Source organism: Oryctolagus cuniculus, chromosome 11 (assembly GCF_051225735.1).
Source record: "Oryctolagus cuniculus isolate XC-2025 breed Fujian yellow rabbit chromosome 11, ASM5122573v1, whole genome shotgun sequence".
Lineage (NCBI taxonomy): Eukaryota > Metazoa > Chordata > Mammalia > Lagomorpha > Leporidae > Oryctolagus > Oryctolagus cuniculus.
The window spans coordinates 99,396,792-99,417,623 of NC_142877.1; the positions used below are offsets into that span (position 1 = coordinate 99,396,792).

The 20,832-nt window shown below is 42.5% G+C and overlaps 1 protein-coding gene across 7 annotated transcripts in view; it reads left to right on the top strand.

Annotated features, from left to right (window-relative positions):
* Nucleotides 1-20,832, top strand: part of CFAP54 (cilia and flagella associated protein 54) — a 372,444-nt gene that overhangs the window by 58,909 nt on the left and 292,703 nt on the right. For 6 of the 7 annotated variants that reach the window (XR_016216950.1, XR_016216951.1, XM_008256922.5 and 3 more), the window contains exons 16-19: nucleotides 4,246-4,374; nucleotides 4,743-4,869; nucleotides 15,741-15,827; nucleotides 15,917-16,038. Coding sequence is in view for 4 of the 7 variants with exons in the window: in XM_008256922.5 (XP_008255144.5) it covers nucleotides 4,246-4,374; nucleotides 4,743-4,869; nucleotides 15,741-15,827; nucleotides 15,917-16,038 (465 nt within the window). In the remaining 3 variants the exon portion in view is untranslated. The remainder of the gene's footprint in view (nucleotides 1-4,245; nucleotides 4,375-4,742; nucleotides 4,870-15,740; nucleotides 15,828-15,916; nucleotides 16,039-20,832) is intronic. The other variant, XM_089308817.1, reaches the window with a different exon arrangement.

Here is a 20,832-nt window from a genome sequence, read left to right on the forward strand (position 1 = left end):
CCTGGCGCCCATATGGGATGCCGGCAACGCAGGTGGAGGATTAACCAAGTGAGCCATGGTGCTGGCCCCTCAACTTAAGATTCTTAAATTCACTGGAAGGGGAGCAAAGTGGGGGAAAAGAGTGAAAATGTATTGTAAGGAGATTCATTTTCTCATCTAGCAGAATCTTTAGGTCAGATAAATTTGTATATTTTGCATATATGTGTTGGATTTCAAAAAGTTTATGGAAAAATGAAATTAAAAGATACATTTTTTATAGTGGCAAAAATTTGAAATCGATGCATAGCCTTTTCATAATATGAATTTTCCATGGACTTTTTGAAAACCCTTTGTTCATGCCATTATTTTTAAAATACCAGATGCTATTGTAATTACATGACATACAACTATTTTAAACTTTTACTGGACACATAACATCTATTTCTTCAACAAATGGGTTATAAAATTACAATAACTAATGAATATCTGCATTTTAGGACTATAGCAATTAAAAGGTTAGTGTAAACAAAGCTTTAAGCCCAGTACCTGGAACATGTTTTAATTAACTACTAGCTGTGATGGTGATGATGGAGATGGTAATAAAGATAATTAATGATGGTGGTGAAGATGATGATAGAATGTGGGTGTATGTGAGGCCTTTGACATTTTTTGATGTTAGAAAGATATTCTCAGAGACTTCTTTTTCTGGCAAAATGGCAAACTTGATGGTTTAAAAAATGCACTTGCTAGAAAACACTGAGATATCAGACAGACCTGAAGAAATTTCTTCAAGTACAATGAGAGCTCACAAGACCGTAAAGTAAATCCTGGGGCCAAAATAGAAAGGGGAACTGGAAACCAGAGCAGCAAGACCAGAGTAGTAAGTTTAGGAGTAGGTGCTGTGGGAGGTTGGTGAGTGTAGCTACAAAGAAGTTTCCGTATTTTAACAGCCATCCAGGGACAAGAGATGAGGCCCGGGCACATGAGAGGGGATCGGCACTGAGACAACATGCAGTTTTAGCATAAAGTTGGAATCTACAAAAGACTACATCCTAGGGAAAGGTAGACAGGAAAAAAAATCAGCCTGTTTGTGTAGGGAGATGGCTTGGGTACTGAGGAGAGTGGATGGGAGAGTCTCTCCTTCTAATGATTTATAACCTTGGGCCTTCCCGCAAGTAGGATTCTTATTTCAATTTACACTACTTGTTTTCTTAGGAACCTCTGTGAGCCCACATCTTGAATGGGCATATACAAGTATAATCCAATTTTATATATGCAATGCAAGTGTGATTTAACATTAGAAATTCTGTAACGTGCTATATCACATTAGCAGATGAAAGGAAAAAATATGACTACTTCACTAGACAAACAGATGCAAGAATCTCCCTTTAAGAGTATAACTTACTAGTTAGGAATAGAAGAAAGCTTCTGTATCTGACAAAGGGTATCATCTAAAGACCTTCAGTGAAGTTATGAGAAAAGGTTAAAAGCAGTCTTTTTATTCTGATACAACTACATAAGGATATCTATTATTCTGTTCAACCTGCCCTGGAGGTCTTAGACAGGTGACTAATAAAGGAAGAGCAGGGGTTCAAAGATGGCCTAGTAGAGGTGCCCAGTACTCTCCTGCTCCCCTACAGAGAAGAGGCAAACCAGTATCTGGCTCACAGCATTTTGAGAACCCAGCCCTCTGCAGTTTACCACTCTATTAAGAATGGAGCTGCTGCTGTCAGAATTCATACCTCCATAGAGGACAGCAGCCTCTGCCTATCCCTGTTCTTGGGCCCCCACAGACACCTCACCATGCTAGCCCAGGAAGCTACAGTCTCACAGATCCAACTCGACCCAGCAACACAACTGTGACCCCAGTGCTGAACCCCATGCAGTGGTGTACACTACAGTGGGTCAGCTCAGTGAGGGGAAGGGTGCTGCTCCTAGAACCTGGAAGATAGCACTTTGGAACCTGGGGCCTGTCACCCTCCACTGGCTGCTGCCCCTGACTCTTGTGGCTGGCCCATGCAGCTCTCAGTTCGAGCAAGGGCCATGCACAGCCTGTAGCCACTGAGGGTGCACACAACACATCTCTGTGCCCTCAGGGCTACCATTGTTAGAAGTCCCCACCAGCAGTGGAGCACCACCCAATGTGCTCTACAACCAGAATGGCCACACAGTGGTTGTTCCAACCCAACTGCTATGAACACCACATGCTCTTGGGCCACTAAAGGCCCCCCTCCCCACCGCAGCTCTTGGAGACAGACATCATGCCCCAAACCATCAATTACGGTTGAGAAGCTTTAGGGAGACTACAGTACAGTGCCATGCCCATTTGGGATGAAAATCAACAGAACCTCCATCTAGATGTCCATCAGTAGAAGAGTGAATTAATAAGTTGTGATATATTCCTCAAGTTAACACTACTTCATTGTAGCTATGAAGATTATTAACTTACAGTAGATTTGAACTAGAGTCAGCTTGGCATCATTACAATTCCCTTCTATAATCACCTCTGAATTACAGGGTGGACTCTTGAAATAATATTTACAGCATCTTTTTTCCATATGGTTCTAGGTTAGTCTTTTAATAAGGGGCATTTGCCTGAATGTGTGGTGCAGAGAAAACAGCATACTTATTTGGGATGTGTGAATTTACAAGCTGTGCTGAGCAAGGTCTTGCAATTCACCTGTGTCAGGGCAGGAGGTACTTAAGGTTGTGAACTGCAGAGGATTCTGAGGGAGCCCTTGAGAATCGCATGAAACACAATTTTCACCGACAGCTGTCTTGATCTTTGCCTTCCAACTGTTATGGGTACCTCTATGTCTTTGCATTAAGTCCTTTTCTACTTGAAGTATCTGGAGTAGTTCTATTTTCATAAACAAGCCCTGGGCAATCCATTGAGTCACGAACACCAGCATGAATAAGTTTCAGTAGCATACAGTTGAATGAAGAAAGCAGCCTTTTGTAAGAGAAATTTTAAAAAATATGGAAAGTGATATTGCATATTGTTCAGGACACATGCAGTAAAATTTAAAAACATGGAAAAGAATGGTAAAACCAAATCCAAGGACAGTGCTACCTCTAGGGGCAGAAGAGAGGAATAACATTATAGGAAGTTACAATTATGTACATGTATGCTTTATTCCCTAACAAATTCTTGAAAAAATATGGAAAATTTGAAAGATGTTGCCCTTTGTCTTTTCTACGTTTGTGAGAATAATTACCTTCAAAAGATGTTTAGTTTTTAGAAATCACCATGTAGACTCTTGGGTTTGATGGGCTTTAAGTCTAAATTTCCAGCTCTATGATTCTGAGATTTAACAAAAAGTCAGCTTTTCAAATTATGGATATGAAAAGGCCAAATTATGTGAGCTCTATTTTTAAAATTCACCTGTATATTTGGTTTAATGAGCATTTTGAAAACAGTAAGTGGAAGTTCTGTGCATGCTTGTGAAAAGCTTATGTTTAGAAAAATGAAATTTATTATCTTCACTTTTACTGATTATATTCACAGTAAATAAAAAATAGATGAATTTAGTAAGAAAAATAATATTGTTTATGTTAAATCAACTATTTAAATTTCTAGATTTTAAAAAATATTTATTTTTATTTGAGAGATTGATCTTCCATTTGCTGGTTCACTCCCCATATGACCAGAAAGAGATATCTTCCATCTGCTGTTTCACTCCCCAAATTACCACAATGGCTAGGGCTTGGCCAGGGAGAGGCCAGGAGCCAAGAACTCTGTCTTGGTCTCCCACATGGGTGGCAGAGATCAAAGTATTTGGAGCATCATCTACTGCTTTCCCAGGCACATTAGTAGGGAGCTGGATTGGAAGTTGAGTAGCTGGGTCTTTTACTACAACTCCAACACTCCAATGTGGGCTTCCAGTGTCATCAGCAACAGTTTAATACTACACCACGATGCCAGCCCCTAAGTATCTGGGGTAGCTGGCCTACGCCTGAGCTAGAAGCCTGAAACTCCATCTGAGACTCTTATGTGGGTGGCAAGGACCCAAGTATTTGAGCAGTCACTTGCTATCTCTCAGGGTCTGCATTTGTTGGGAACTGCAATCAGAAGTTAACCTAGGCCTCAGACCCCAGCACTTTGATATGGGTTGTGGGTGTCTCAACAAATGTCTCAACAGTCTTAACCGCTATGCCAAGCCCCCACTGCTGGTCTTGATTTTTTAACAAAAAAGAGTTTGAAAATTTTGCATATGATTTTTCCTCACATTTTCTTTTTCTTTTTTGTTTATAAAATTATTTTAGAAAAAACCCATGGAGCTGTTATCTTTTGCTTATGAACTTCTTGACAAAGCAATTGATGGAATAAATTTGAATTGCATGTTAACTACTTTGCCAAATGGATCATCAGTAATTGACCACTGTTACGCCAAGGTAAAAATGGAAAAATCTTACATTAGATTAAAGCTTTGCTTAAGTAGGAAAAGTGCTGGCCTTGCCAGTAGGTAAGTAAACACGATTTGCGGTGGCTTTCCTCTCAGGCCAGAAATAGAGTCCTGTCTTCCCAGAATAAATCAAGGAGCGTGAGGAGTCTTTGAATTTGTCAAAGAAGGGGACACTGGTGAATTCTAAGAGCGTATTTGTTGTGTGTAAACCAATTACAGAGGATTCAGAAGTGAACAGAATTTAATGACTATAAGTAAGATGAGTATAACTTGAGTGCTAATAGAATACAGCAGTTTTTTGTCTGTTTTTATAACTATATTTCTTTTTCTTTTTATAACAAATCTGCTGGACCAAAGTGCTCCAAAGATGCAGCTGGAGACACTTACAAATCAATCACAGCCAACAGTTTCATGATGGATTTGCATCTTGAATTAATTCAAGCTCAGCACCGAGTTGCCATCGTGCTTCTTGACCAATTGCAAGGTAACAGTCATCAAAGCAAATAACCGTTCTGAATGAATTTTAAGTCAAGTTCAAATACAGAGCCAGTTTAATTTGTAAATTGTATTCTTGTTGATTGTTTTCTGGATAAAGTTAGTTATTTTTTCTTCTCTGATTAATATCAATAGATACCTTTCATTACCGGTTTATACTTTCATATAAAATCAGTTAATAACCTTCTAAAATAGTTTAATTAATTATACTTGTTTGAGTTATAATAAATTATTGGAATCTTGCTAATTTAATGAAAAAAATGCTAAGTGCCTACCAAGATCCAGGTATCTTATGAAGATTGGTACAAGTCAGACAGCATGTACTTGAGCTTCTGGTTCAGTAAGCCAACTATAGCAGTCAAGATTAATAAATATGTTGGAATAGAAGTGAGCTAAGTCACCTGCCCTACCACCCTCCTGTCTACCCCCAAACCCGCCCCCACTGCCTGTACCCCCTTCCCCAGCCTCCTTCCCTCAACCCCACTCCTTCCCCAACTCCTGGCTACTGCCCACCTTACCCACGTACAACCCAACTTCCCACCCCCACCCCCATACCTGCCCCCAACTCACGAAGTGCCCCCTTACCCTCCTCCAGGCTTGGGCCTGCCACCGGCTAGCTACCCACCTCCCACTATCCCCCCTGGAGGGCAGCCACCCATGCCCCCACCCATCCCTCTGCCCCACATGCTGCCTGTCGGGGGGCTAGGGTGAGTGGCCTGGATGAGATAACATGATGCCTTTTTTTTTTTTTTTCATTTTCGATTATCTTTGAACTCTTTTTTTTTTTTTTTTGACAGGCAGAGTGGACAGTGAGAGAGAGAGACAGAGAGAAAGGTCTTCCTTTGCCGTTGGTTCACCCTCCAATGGCCGCCGCGGCCGGCGCGCTGCGGCCGGCGCACCGCACCGATCCGATGGCAGGAACCAGGAGCCAGGTGCTTTTCCTGGTCTCCCATGGGGTGCAGGGCCCAAGCACCTGGGCCATCCTCCACTGCACTCCCTGGCCACAGCAGAGGGCTGGCCTGGAAGAGGGGCAACCGGGACAGAATCCGGCGCCCCGACCGGGACTAGAACCCGGTGTGCCGGCGCCGCTAGGCGGAGGATTAGCCTAGTGAGCCGCGGCGCCGGCCATCGATTATCTTAATATACAGAAGATCAGCTTAGTATACATTAAGTAAGGATTTCAACAGTTTGCTCCCACACAGAAACATAAAGTGAAAAATAATAGATGATTTTTTTAAAATGATGATGAAATCAGATCAGACCTATTGTCATGTTTAATCCCAGTGAGAGTCAAGTTGGGAGTTGATAATTTCTTTTTTTTTTTTTTTTTTTTTTTACAGAGGATCAGTTTAGTATACATTAAGTAAAGATTTCAACAGTTTGCACCCCCATAGAAACACAAAGTGAAATATATTGTTTGAGTACTCGTTATAGCATTAAGCCTCAGTGTACAGCACATTAAGGACAGAGATCCTACATGAGGAGTAAGTGCACAGTGACTCCTGTTGTTGACTTTACCAATTGACACTCCTGTCTATGGCATCAATAGTCTCCCTATGCTCCAGTCATGAGTTTCCAAGGCTATGGAAGCCCTCTGAGTTCTCCGATTCTTATCTTGTTTAGACAAGGTCATAGTCAAAGTGGAGGTTCTCTCCTCCCTTCAGAGAAAGGTACCTCCTTCTTTGAAGACCTGTTCTTTCCACTGGGATCTCACTCGCAGAGATCTTTTGCCAGAGTGTCTTGGCTTTCCATGCCTGAAATACTCTCATGGGCTTTTCAGCCAGATCCGAATGCCTTTAGGGCTGATTCTGAGGCCAGAGTGCTATTTAGGACATCTGCCATTCTATGAGTCTGCTGAGTATCTCACTTCCCATGTTGGATCACTCTCCCCTTTATTTATTCCATCGGTTAGTGTTAGCAGGTACTAGACTTGTTTATGTGCTCCCTTTGACTCTTAGTCCTTTCATTATGACCAACTGTGAACTGAAATTGATCACTTGGACTAGTGAGATGGCATTGGTACATGCCACCTTGATGGGATTGAATTGGAATCCCCTGGTATGTTTCTAACTCTACCATTTGGGGCAAGTCAGCTTGAGCATGTCCCAAATTATACATCTCTTCCCTCTCTTATTCCCATGTTCTCCCTGATCGGTGACAACTGACTGAACACCAAAAAGGAAACCTCCTGAAGTGAAATGGACACTATGGGAAACGGTGACTTGATCAGCATAGCCCTGACTGTTAATGAACAACTTAATACATTATCCCTCTTAGTAGTTTTTTTGTCTGTTCTACTTAATATGACTGGTTTAATTCTGTAATTAATACACAGTTATTCTTAAGTGTTAAAAATTAACTGAAATGTGATCCCTGTTAAACATGATGCCTTTTTTCTTTTGTTTTTAACCAGTTTTTCTAGCCAACCTGAAGATTATTTTAAGTGGGTAAGCAGCAGGGTACCTTGTGTAATGCTAGACAGTTGCAGTCCTGAGGTCGGACTCTACCCCCGTCATGAAATCGGGGTGGTCCACGCATAAGATGGGGAGGGTGGCTTCAGTGTGGCCTGGGCAGCACCTCTGGTGGCCGACTGCAGGGGCGTCCTGCGTCTTGCCTGCACTGGGCTACTTCCTACGAGTGAGAAGGTTCACGAGCCCCATTGGCCCAATAAATAGCTTCAGTGAGGAGTAAATTTCCTCCTAGAAATCAGTGCCTATTTTTCCTGGAAACTCAGTTCTTAGTCCAGTTCCATCTGAAGTCAAGCTGTCGTCATCATGCCCATTAGGTGACACTCTCCTGTGACACCGTGAGATGAACCGCTCTGATTTACAGACGGCACATCCTTTGTGTTCGGATTATACTGGAGGGTTTACCATGTTGGGTGGCATTTTTCTTTTTCCTCCAAGGAGTAGGAGAGAAACATACTTGGAAAGTAATGTGTATTTACATCTACTTGCAGATTCCTGTACACATTGATTTTTTTTTTAAGTGTGAACGTTAACATACTGTGAATTCCATCTTGGTTAGAAATGAGACTCCTTCACTCAGTTATCCAAATGAAATCAGTTCTGAAACTAAAAAAAAAAAAAAAAAAAAAAAAGAAGTGAGCTAAGAGTATTGTGGACACACGGCAATATCAGTGTCAGACAAGAAGGTCAGCAGTGACTTCTTGGAAAAGGTGATAGTTGACTAGAAACTAATAACAAATATCTTTATGAAGAAGGTAGAAAAAGAAGCAGGCATTTAGGAATTGCTGGAGTGAGAGAGAAAGGAGGAGGGATGCTCCCATCTGCTGATTTACTCCCCAGATGTTTTTTTTCTCACACGTGTCGCTCCCCCTCTTCGTGGAGGAACGACACAGGACCCTGCGCTGTTCTTTTCGTCTGCTCGGCCCTCCCCGGGTTTGCTGCTGGTTCTTCCCGGGTTGGCTGCCGTCCCTTCCACCTCCGTGGAAGGGCAGTTCCCCCTGGCCACATTCCCCACTTCCGCAGGGGAGCGGCACACCGCCAGCCGGCTCTACTCGGGGGCTGCACAGGTGTTCCTTCAGCTAGATGTTCCCCATAGATGTTCCTGGTGCATGCCGTCTCTCTCCTCCTTTATAGTCCTCCTCTGCCAATCCTAACTCGGCTGCCCACACACCGAGTACGCTGCTCTCCAATCAGGAGCAAGTCCTACAGTTTATTGGTTGAACTGGAGGCACCTGTGTAGAAGCTGTTTACTTCTCTCCCAGCGCCATATTGTGGGAGAGCAGATGCATAGAATAAGTCTTAATTCCAGTAACTCAGTCCAGTCCAGATTGCTCCCCACAGATCCCCCTTTCTTTTTATTTTTTGGCGTTGATACGCGCCTGTCTTCGGTGTCCCGCGGCACACACTCTGCTCTACTTGCTAGAGTTGCCACAGGCTCTTACAAGTCCTATCCATCAGGCAAACCGAATCCGGGTCCTCTCTTCACCATGTTGTGAGGAGGTTTTTAGGCGCTGATGCGTGCCTGTGTTCGGTGCCCTGCAGCGCATGCTCTGGTCGAGCCTGCAGGGGCTTACAAGCTCTATCAGGCAAACCGAATCCAAGCCTTCTCATTGCCTTATTGTGGGGGAGACTTATTAGTGTTGGTTCGTGCCTATCTTCGGTGACCTGCAGCTCATACTCTGGTCGAGCTGCTTGCTGGCGCTTACCGCCTTAATTAGGCAGACCGAATCCAAGCTTTCTCATTGTTGTATTGTGGGGAAGCCTTACTGATGTTAATTCGTGCCTGTCTTCGGTGACCTGCGGCGCATAAGCTGCTAGCCGCCCAGGTGCTCATCGCCTCACTTAATCAGGCAGACCGAATCCAAGCTTTCTCATTGCAGTGTTGTAGGGAGGCCTTTTTATTTCTCTATTTCTCTATCTCCGGGCATTCCTATTTCTCCCATTTTACTTCTATCTTCCAGCATTCCTATTTTTCTCACTTTACTTCTAAACTTCTGTTTCTCTTATCCCTGCGGCTTTCCGGCACCTCGCCCCGCCGGCGGGTTCCCGGCTCTGCGCCACTTCAGCCCGCGCGCCTCTCTCATCTGCGCAGCTTCCCGGCTTTGCGCGGCTCGGCTTCGCGCGCTCCGCGGTCTCCACGCTTAACCCTTTCGCGTCTGAACCACGGCCTACGCCAGCCCCGTTCCCTATCTATTCACGCCCCGTGCTCTCTCTGCACGCGGCGGCTTCCGCGAATGTTTCCGCCACCACCGGCATTCAGTCCAAGTTCCCCGGACTAACCTGGCGAATTCTGGCAGCCCACGTCTCTGCCTCTGGTTCCAGATCTTCGCCTCTTGCTCCCCGGGGTGACTTGAAGAATTCCAAGATGGCTTGGCCTGCACTCGCGGCTTCATCCTCCCTAACATTTTTCTCTACCCGGTGTGTTTCCTTAAGTTTTCTTCCAACAATATTCCTCTCATTTCTCCTGGCTACTCCCCACAGTCCGTATCCGAGTCCAAGTTTCCTCTAGGTTTCACTTTCACTTTCAATCTCCTAGCTTCCCCGCCATAGTCCGCATCCGAGTCTATGAAAGCTTTCACTTTCGCTTTCAATCCTAACTTCTTTCCCACAGTCCATATCCGAGTCTATGCCTACCTAGGCTTTCAATAGCTTCCTCCGGCACCTAGGCTCCTTGCTAGTCTCTCTCTCCGGTATCTTCCCAATTCTTCCCGTTTCTTCCCTCCTAAGTTTCATATCCGTCCTAGGTTTCCAATCCGAGCTAGGTTTCCTATCCGAGTCACGGCACCATTATGTCGCTCCCCCTCTTCGTGGAGGAACGACACAGGACCCTGCGCTGTTCTTTTCGTCTGCTCGGCCCTCCCCGGGTTTGCTGCTGGTTCTTCCCGGGTTGGCTGCCGTCCCTTCCACCTCCGTGGAAGGGCAGTTCCCCCTGGCCACATTCCCCACTTCCGCAGGGGAGCGGCACACCGCCAGCCGGCTCTACTCGGGGGCTGCACAGGTGTTCCTTCAGCTAGATGTTCCCCATAGATGTTCCTGGTGCATGCCGTCTCTCTCCTCCTTTATAGTCCTCCTCTGCCAATCCTAACTCGGCTGCCCACACACCGAGTACGCTGCTCTCCAATCAGGAGCAAGTCCTACAGTTTATTGGTTGAACTGGAGGCACCTGTGTAGAAGCTGTTTACTTCTCTCCCTGCGCCATATTGTGGGAGAGCAGATGCATAGAATAAGTCTTAATTCCAGTAACTCAGTCCAGTCCAGATTGCTCCCCACAACACGGGTGGCAGGAACCCAATTACTTTTGTCATCACTGCTGTCTTGAAGAAGTCCACAGGAAGCTGGAATCAGGAGTTGGAGCCAGAAATTGGATCCAGGCACTCCAAAGCAGGATGGGGCACTTTAACTACTAGACTAAAAGCTCATAGCCCCAGACTCATGACATCTTTCTTTTTATTTTATTTATTTGAAAGGCAGACTGACAGAGAAAAAGAGACAGGGACTGAGAGAAAGAGAGAAAGATCTATCTTCCATTCATTGGTTCATACCACAGGTGGCTGCAAAAACTGGGGATGAGCAGGGCTGAACCAGGAGCAATTATTTGCATTCAGGTCTCTCACGTGGGTGGCAGGAGCTCAAGTACTTAAACCACCTCTACTGCCTACCAGGTGTGTTAGCTGGGAGCTGGATTGAAAGTGGAACAGTCTGGATTCATATGAGTTGCAGATGTCCCAAGCAACGGTTTAACCTGCTGTGCCACAATTCTAGCTCCCTACACCCCCATAGCTTTTTGAAGTACTCTAGTATATGTATACATACACAGACACATTTCCTGAAAAATGAGTTGTAGACATGATATTTGCCACTAAATAATTCAGTATTTATTGCTTAATAACAAGGACATTTCTTTACACAAGAATTATACCATAATTACCCTCATGCAATGTAACATTTATTAAATATGATTTTTTGTGGGAAAATGGATTTTATTTTTAAATGACTTAGAATCTAATCAAGATCACTCATTGAATTTGGCTGTCATGTTCTTCTTTTATCTAGAATAATTCGTGCAATTTTTTTCTTTCATAACATTGTTGTTTTTAAGACATACTCCACCATTTGGATTTTACTAGTGGTTTCTTTTTTATTATGTAGGTGATATTGTGTGCATCCCATTGCATTATGTTATACTTGTGCATGTTGTCCTATCATTGGTAAGGCAAAGTGTTGTTTGTTAAGGTGATGAGGTGATATCTGCCAGATGTCTCCATTATAAGGCTATCTTTCCTGCTTTGCAGTACAAGCAATGTGTGATGTTGTATGATGCTTTGAGATGGAACGAGTATCCTGTTCCCCAGCAGATTTTTACCCAATGGTTTAAACCTCCATTGGTGATCCTTCCCAAATCAATTATTACAGTGACTGTACAAGGTTGTTTTCTAATTGAATTATTCCTGCTACATTTGTTTGCTGAAATCCTTTGTAAAGAAGAACTGCCCACATTTTGTCCCTTTTTACATTTTGCTATGGATTAAATTCTTTTTTTAAAAGATTTTATTTATTTATTTGAGAGGTAGAGTTACAGACAGTGAGAGGGAGAGGAGACAGAGAGAAAGGTCTTCCTTCTGCTGGTTCATTCCCCAAATGGCCTCAACTGCTGGAGCTGCACTGATGTGAAGCCAGGAGCCAGGAGCTTCTTCTGGGTATCCCACGTGGGTGCAGGGGCCCAAGAACTTGGGCCATCTTCTACTGCTTTCCCAGGCTGTAGCAGAGAGCTGGATTGGAAGAGGAGGAGCTGAGACTAGAACTGGTGCCCACATAGGATGCCGGCGCCGCAGGCTGAGGATTAACCTACTGCACCATAGCGCTGGCCCCTGAATTAAATTCTTTTTAAAATTTAAGTCTTGTAAAATCAGCTACCATCATTGTTTTTTTTTTTTTTTCTGATGTTCAAAGTCACAAGTTTTGTCAGTGAGAGAAAGGTCCTCCAAACTAGATCGATTTGTATTCTTTTGATACATTCCCATTCTACTTGAGAAATTTCTTGCTTGCTATACAACAAAATGTTCTGAACAAATCTTATGTTTTCTCTACATGAAACCTAGAACAAGCCATTTTCCAAGGACCCTTAGTGCCTTTTGGTAGTAAATGATAATTTAGAAACCAAGACCTGTGAGCTAAGAGTTGTTGCTATTGGGATGTCAACTAGTTCCTTTTAGTGACTAGGGAAAGGATTTACTCATATATAACTAAATTATTTTATTTATTTATTTAATTTATATGATATCATGTAATGTTCTTTCTGGTATCTCCAATTTGGAGTCCAATACTGAAGGATTCTTCCTCACCTTCTCTGTTTCCTTTGTCTTCCTTCTACAATATTGAGCACTCTATTTCCCAACATCACATTTGCTTTATCATAAGTACCATAGAATTATTAACCCTATACTATTAACAATACATCTGCTAAATAAATTAACGATTGCTTTGCTGTTCATTTTGTCTTGAGACAATATCACACATCAGAGAACTTTGTTCAAATTTACTTAAATTAATCCTTTTTATTGCTTTTATTTCCAGTTGGATATATTCTTAGGACAATTTATTTGTATTTATATTCTGTTTCCATAAAACTTTCCTTTTTTCTGTATCTTTTACGTTGCTCATCCTTTTTCATTTTACTTTAAATGCTTACATAGTTTCAGAACTGTTTCTCTACTGGCTATTTAGGGAAGAAAAAATAGAAATATTTCTGAATCTTATATAAATTGAAAACTTGATGAAGTTTTCCTAATATATAAGTGATGTTACTTTGAAAAACAACATTGACAATTCTTTGAGTTGAAAAGTTCTAGTTCAAAAATGTATTTCAGGCCATGACTCCAATTCTTCTGTCAGTTTTCTGTTAAGAATCTAGTCCATGAGTCTCAGTAGCTGTATTATCTTCTTTAGAAGACTAGGGCCTTATTTACTCATAGTTACTAAATAGTTCATTCTCAGTTACCATCCATAAGTCTTTGAAGGGCAAATGAGTTTCAGATTTTTTTTTCAGAGATCACTTAAAGATATTGATGATAGAAATGAGTTCAAATTTAAATGGAATTAGTTATTATTCTTTTGCAATATCTCTGGGTCTCCTTAATTTTTTTCCTCTGTTTTATTGAACTGCCACCCTAGCACAAATGATCACTTTGTTCCTCTGGTCTCTCTTCTCTTTAGTATGCTGTTGCCAGACCTAATACTGTTTTGACATTCTTATGAAAGAACTTTTAAAATATTTTTTAAGGTAAATGAATTTCAAGTATTTCATATATAAAGATTCAGGAACATGGTGGTACTTCCCACTCTACCCTTCCTCCTGCTCATGCTCCCACCATTTCTCCTACTTCCTGTCTTATTCTCTGTCTTAATTTTAAAAAGATTTATCTATTTACTTAAGAGGCGAAGTTACAGACAGAGAGAGGGAGGTCTTCCATCTGGTGGTTCACTCCCTAAATGGCTGCAATGACTAGAGCTGGCTGATTCAAAGCCAGGAGCCAGGAGCCAAGAGCTTCTTCTGGGTCTCCTACATGGATGCAGGGGGCCAAGTACTTGGACCATCTTCTACTGCTTTCCCAGACCATCAGCAGAGAGCTGGATCGAAAGTGGAGCAGCTAGGATTTGAACTGGTACCCATATGTGATGTTGGTGCTGGAAGCGGATGCTTAACCTCCTATGTCACAGCATTGGTGCCCCTCTCTCTTAATTTTTGTTTGCTTTATACTCATAAGATTAATCCTACAGTAAGTAAAGAGTTCAACAAATAGTAAGAAGGATAAAACGCTGTTCCTCAACAGTAGAGACAAAGGCTGTAAACAATCATCAAATCTCAAAATGTCAATTTCACTCTTATACATAAATTTTTTTTGGTTGTTTTAGTTGAACATCTTGAGAGAGGCTCTGATTTTATCAGCCAGAGCTACAAGGGAGTGAGATCCTAATGTTGTACTCAGAGCTTTTGCAGGGACCATGAATGAAGCAGTTTCTCTAGCAAGGGCTGAAGGCAGAGTTTTCACAGCTGATTGGTATTTGGACTTGCAAGTTGTACTTTATTAAAAAGTAAAGTGAGCAAAAAGCAGGTTGGATTTTATCAGCTTTCAAGATTACTTTATTGAAGGTGAAATATAAAATCAATTATTATTGGGGCTGGTACTGTGGTATGGCAGGTGAGGCTGCCACCTGCAGTGCCGGCATCCCATATGGGTGCCGGTGCAAGTCCCAGCTGTTCTACTTTTGATCCAGCTCCCTGCTATGTCCTGGGAAAGCAGTACAAGATGGCCCAGGTCCTAGGGTCTCTGCACCCACATGGAAGACCTGGAAAAAGCTCCTGGTTTCTGGCTTCGGATTGGCCCAGGTCCAGCTGTTGTGGCCATTTGGGGAATGAACCAATGAAAGGAGGACTTCTATCTCTGACTCTGCCTCGCTGTAGCTCTGCTTTTCAAGTAAATGAATAAATCTTTAAAAAAAATCAATTATTGTTACAATTTGGAAATTCTCATGTTTTGAAGTACACTGCTGTAAATAAGCAAGGATTTGATAACAATACTGCATATAGTATATTGCTTTGATTTTATATTAATGATAAAAATAGTATAGGATAGAAGAAGCAATAATTTTATAAATGGAGAGTTACTCTTTAATGTTGAGAGATTATTTCTTGGGGCCACCATTGTGGTACAGTGGGTTGGGCCTCTTGTTTGTGAGGCTGAAATCCCATATTGGAGTGTTGGTTTGAGTCCCTGCTGCTTGTCTTTGATCTACTTCCTTGCTGATGCGCCTGCTAAGATAGTAGATGATGATTCAAGTATTTTGGCCTCTGCCACTCATGTGGGAGACAAAGCTAGAGTTCCTGGCTCCAGTCTGGTACAGATCTGGCTGTTGAGGCCATTGGGGAGTGAAGCAGCGGATTGGGGATCTCTCTCTCTGTCATTCTATTTTTCAAATAAATAAGTAAATCTTAAAAAAAAAAAAATCTGTTGTAGGGGCCGGCGCCGGGCGCACTAGGTTAATCCTCCTCCTGCGGCACCAGCATCCCATATGAGCGCCGGGTTCTAGTCCTGGTTGCTCCTCTTCCAGTCCGGCTCTCTGCTATGGCCTGGGAAATCAGTAGAAGATGGGGCCCAAGCACCTGCACCTGCATGGGAGACCGGGAAGAAGCACCTGGGTCCTGGCTTCGGACTGGCACAGCTCCAGCCATGCGGCCATTTGGGGAGTGAACAAACGGAAGGAAGACCTTTCTCTCTGTCTCTCTCTCTCACTTTCTGTTGCTCTACCTGTCAAATAAATAAACAAAATCTTTAAAAAAAAATCTCTTTTAGACACAAACTTAATTACTGTAACAGTTGTTATTTTTCTTCAGTTTTTCAGACTCCAACTGTTAGCAAATGTGTTTCTACAAAAAGTCTGGAAAAGTTCAAACAACCTGGAAGCACTGATTGTTTTACAGGTAATCAAAATTGAGATAGCCTATAGTTCCAAAACATTTGAAAGAGTTTTCATCTTTCCCTTTGGTAAAATATTTGCTTGCTTTTGCAGAATTAAGCATAATGAATAAAATAAAGAAGAATAAAATATCCAAAGCGATTTACTTGATGCAGAAAGCTCTTTTAATATTTGAGAAAGATACAACTTCTACATGTTCCTGGAACTTTTTGATGGTAGCAGAATTTTATTTTTTCTTTTATTACTGACATATAACTTCTGTTAAAATGAGTGATTATTGTGAACTTTCTTTTAGTTTTACCATACAAGGCAACTTTAAAAAGTTCATGGAAAATGTGGTTATGAAAAATCATGCCAGGATATAAAACATTTTTTTGCACAAAAATAAACTTTTAATTAAAAGTTCCATGAACTTTTTGAAGTATTCTGAGCAGGGGAACTAATCTGTACCTCTGGTGTTTTCTAAAATTTTTAAAATTTATTTTATTTGAGTTGGTGGGAAAGAGGGAGGGTGTAAGAGAGGGAGGGCAGGAGAGAGAAAGATACATATATAGAGAGATGGAGAGATAGAGATAGATAGAGGTACATATATAGAGAGATGGAGAGAGAGAGAGAGAGAGAAGGAATTGGAAACTCAGTTCGGGTCTTACTTGTGGGTGTCAGGGAACTAGTACTTGAATCATTACCTGCTGCATCCCTTGGTGTGCACCAGCAGGAAGCTGGAACTTGGAGCAGAGCTGAGACTTGATCCCAAGCGCTCTGATTTGAATGTAGGCTCTCAAGTTGCAGTGTAGCTACTCTACCAAATGCCCACCATTTTCTCCAGTCTTAAACTCTCCTGAAATGACAAGTTCTCTCTCTGTAGGGGCAACCTACACAAGAAACCAAGTTAAGGAGTCAAAATAGGGAAATTATAGAATTGGAGTGACGCTGCGGCAGCCCAGGGCATTCCTTATTATGGTATTAAAATGCTTAAAGCCCATTGGCTTTAAAATTTGCCTCTCAGATGGATACTACTATTCGTGGACCAATGCTCTTGTATCTTTAAATCAGGTCTCTCTCTGACCCAGAAATTGTTCTGTCTTCTTGGTGACTCATCATAAGTTGATTTTTAGAGTTTAAATTCTGGTGGCAATCATGTTTCAGATTATGAGGTCTTTATTTTTGCCTATGTGTGACCTACAAAAGTTTGATTGCATTGAATGGCAGAGTAAATGGCACAAGAAGACATGGAGAATAATGTTTCAAATAGCTTGGTTGATAAGAGAAGGACAAAAGTAGGTAAAAGCAACAGGTTAAGATGCAGAGTTAGAAGAGTATCCAGAGATAAAATTTAGCCTATTAATATGCTTCAATGAAGAGCAAGAACAAAGAGAGAAATTAAAGATATTAGATAGATAAATAGATGGATAGAGAAAGGTTAATATACAGTGTGTGATCCTATAGAAGAGAAGGTGGAAGAGGAAGAAATTGAAGGCACAGGTATAGAGAATCATTTTCTATGCAGGATAGCCTGCAGGGGAGATACCTCATACTTTGGAACACAAGGGAAGGAGAATGACACATGTGGAGTAAGGTGGTGTGGGGGCAGGGAGTTGTGTTGATGCCTTTTTACCTTAAAAATTTGATGGAATTGGAGGCAAGGCTACTTGGCAACCATAGAGAGTAGGGGTGGATGGTTAGATTGAGGACAGGGTGAAGATGCTTGGAGAGTGGGGAGGAGAGGATGAGAGAGCTGAATACAAGTAAGAAGACTGGTCAGGAATCTGGAATTTTAGTTGAGGTTGGATCCCATCTGCTTGGTGGTATGATATTATGGCATATTTGTGACAGCAGCAATTTGTACAGGGTTTTTTTTTTTTTTTTTTTTTTTTTGAATGAAACTGTGGGGAGTTGGGCATTGTGATGCAGAGGGTTAAGCCACTGCTTGGGATGCTTGGATCACATATTGGAGTCGTGGTTTTGGTTCTGGCCACTCCACACTTCTAAAACAGCTTCCAACTTATATGCCTGGGAGACAGCAGATGATAGCCCAAGTACTTTGGTCCCTGCCACCCATGTGGGAGACCTAGATGGAGTTCCTGGCTTTTGGCTTGTCCTGGCCCAGCTTTGACTATTTCAGGGCATTTGTGGAGTGAACTAAAGCATGGAGAGTCAGTCTCTCTCTCTCTCTCTCTCTCTCTCTCTCTGTGTGTGTGTATGTTTCTCTCTCCCTGTCTCTTGCCTTTCAAATAAAATAAATCATTTTAAAAAATAAAATTTAACAATTCATGCTATTAAAAACAGAGTGAAGACTGGGTAGGGAAGAAAGTGACACATCAAGGAATTAAAAGACTTGGTGGGCCGGCGCCGTGGCTCAATAGGCTAATCCTCCACCTTGCGGCGCCGGCACACTGGGTTCTAGTCCTGGTCGGGGCGCCGGATTCTGTCCCGGTTGCCCCTCTTCCAGGCCAGCTCTCTGCTATGGCCAGGGAGTGCAGTGGAGGATGGCCCAGGTGCTTGGGCCCTGCACCCCATGGGAGACCAGGAAAAGCACCTGGCTCCTGGCTCCTGCCATCGGATCAGCGCGGTGCGCCGGCTGCAGCGGCGGCCATTGGAGGGTGAACCAACGGCAAAGGAAGACCTTTCTCTCTCTGTCTCTCTCTCTCACTGTCCACTCTGCCTGTCAAAAAAAAAAAAAAAAAAAAAAAGACTTGGTGACTGTGGAAATATCAAGAGACTGGACATCTTTATCAGGTCTGATCAGGGACCAGAAAATGAATATTTGAGAGAGCTAGAAGGATAGGTATTTGAGGTTGGAAAGTAAGATTTATTTCTTTGTTTGATGTTTTCATTTTATTTGGAAGGTAGAGATATAGAGACAAACAGACAAAGAGGGATCTTACATCTGCTGGTTCACTTCTCGAATGCCCACAAGAGCTGATAATGGATAGGCAGGTCAAACCCAGGAGCTGGAACTTCAATCCAGGGTCTCCCAGTTGGGTGACAGGGACCTAGGTATTTGAGCCATCATCTACTGAAACCCAGGATATGCATTAGCAGGAAGCTGGAATCAAGTGGATCTGAGACTCAAACTCAGGCACTCTGACAGAAAGCAAGAATCTGAATATGTAACACTTCCTGGATTTCAGTCAACCAATTCATCTACCCAACAAATAATTTTGAGTGCCTATGATCCATTCAGCAAAAATTTCTTGAAAGTTAGTTACGTGCCTGGTAGTACACTGAGTACAGAATACAAAAACAAAAGTCCTTTAATTTTTCAATATATATTGATCGATTGCATCCTTTCTGTAATCTTCCCCTTGTAGTCCCTGCCCTCTCTACGTGGTCCCTGGATTTCTTCATAGACAAATTCGGTCTATGAGAACAAACACAAGTAAATAGTTAATTATGCATCAGTTTCAGAGAGACTTTTGCAAGAGTGCTAGAAGAATGCAGCAGGGGCACACCTACCTCCACAGGAGGGCATGTGAAAGGAGACATCCAGGAAAGAGCCTGTGAAGTTCAGTACTGAAAGATAGGATATGATTGAAGCTGGAAACTGGAAGAATGCTGAATAGCCAGAGAAAGAGGAGTGCAAAGAAAGTGCATTCCGGGCAGCAAGAACATCCATGCAAAGGTCTTAAGACTATAAACGTCACGGAGAACTTGTCCTATAGGTCATTCAGTGGTACAGAGCTTAGGGGTCCTTTGGGTTGAGAGGGGAATAGTAATTAATATTTGAGACCGGAGAGAAAGTAGGGTCAAATTCATAACAAGTCTCTTGTGTAAACCAGGCTAATAATTTTGGATGGACAGATGCTATTGATGTTCAAGGTGGGGAAGTCTGTCCTGGCAGTATTAGGGAAGACACCCCCCTCCCCCACCCCGCCCCGCCACCACCCCGCGCCTGGTTAAATTTGAATTTCCAGCAATTGAATTGAGGATGTTTGATGGCGGTGCTGGGTAATCTGAGTTGACAAGGCTAAGTGGGTCTGATCTTTGCTGAAAGACTTGTAGGGTGCATGCAAATCTCTTTTCCCAAGAGACAGTTCTGTGATCATTTCTACTAGCTGGTGCTTGGAGGGCGTTGGTGCTTTGGTCCCATTTCTATATGAAATAATCCTTATCTTTTAGAACTGTTGCTCTAAGGATTAATCTGTGGCCTCAAAGCCAGGAAGGAAGACCTCTGGATTGCTCTCTTGTTTTATTATGACTCAATCTTGTTTTTATGCTACCATCAATAAGTTTTTGGAGCCAGCGCTATGGTGAAGAGGGTTAAAGCCCCGACCTGCAGTGCCAGCATCCTATGTGGGCTCCACCTCCAATACAGCTCCCTGCTAATGCTCCTGGAAAAGCAGCAGCAGATGGCCCAAGTCCTTGGCCCGCTGCACCCATGTGGGAGATCTGGAGAAGGCTTTTGGCTCCTGGCTTCAGATCATCTCAGCTCTGGTCATTGTGGCCATTTGTTGAGTGAACCAGTGGATGGAAGACTCTCTCTCTCTCTCTCTCTCTCTCTCTCTCTCTCTCTCTCTCTCTCTCCCTTTCTCTGTAACTCTTTCAAATAAATCAAGTAAATATTTTTAAAAAAGTTTTTGGAAACAAATAGAATTCAAAAGGTAAGTTTACTTTGGTGCAAAAAATTTTGAAATCCCTGCACAGCTTTTTCATAATAGGCATATTTCATAGCACGTTTTTCCATCAACTTTTTGAAAACCTCTTGTGTGTGCATTCTTACTTCTCTATCAAGATGAGGAACATACTGAACATGTGGGAAATTTCAGGTTTCTAGTGTGTGGCTTTCCCTTCTGCTTAAGTAAAACCATTTTAACTTAAGGATTGTGAGTACAGCATCCTATTTGGATAGACTCATGAGATGCATTTTGAGGCTCTACTTTTTATGAGGGGCCCTCCACAAAGATTTGCACCAACTACAAACATGCTGAATATTTATTTAGATGTCCCCAAATCGTCCACAGCCACTGCTGCTCCTCAGTGGTAGTTTTAATCTATGTGTGAAAGTTTAA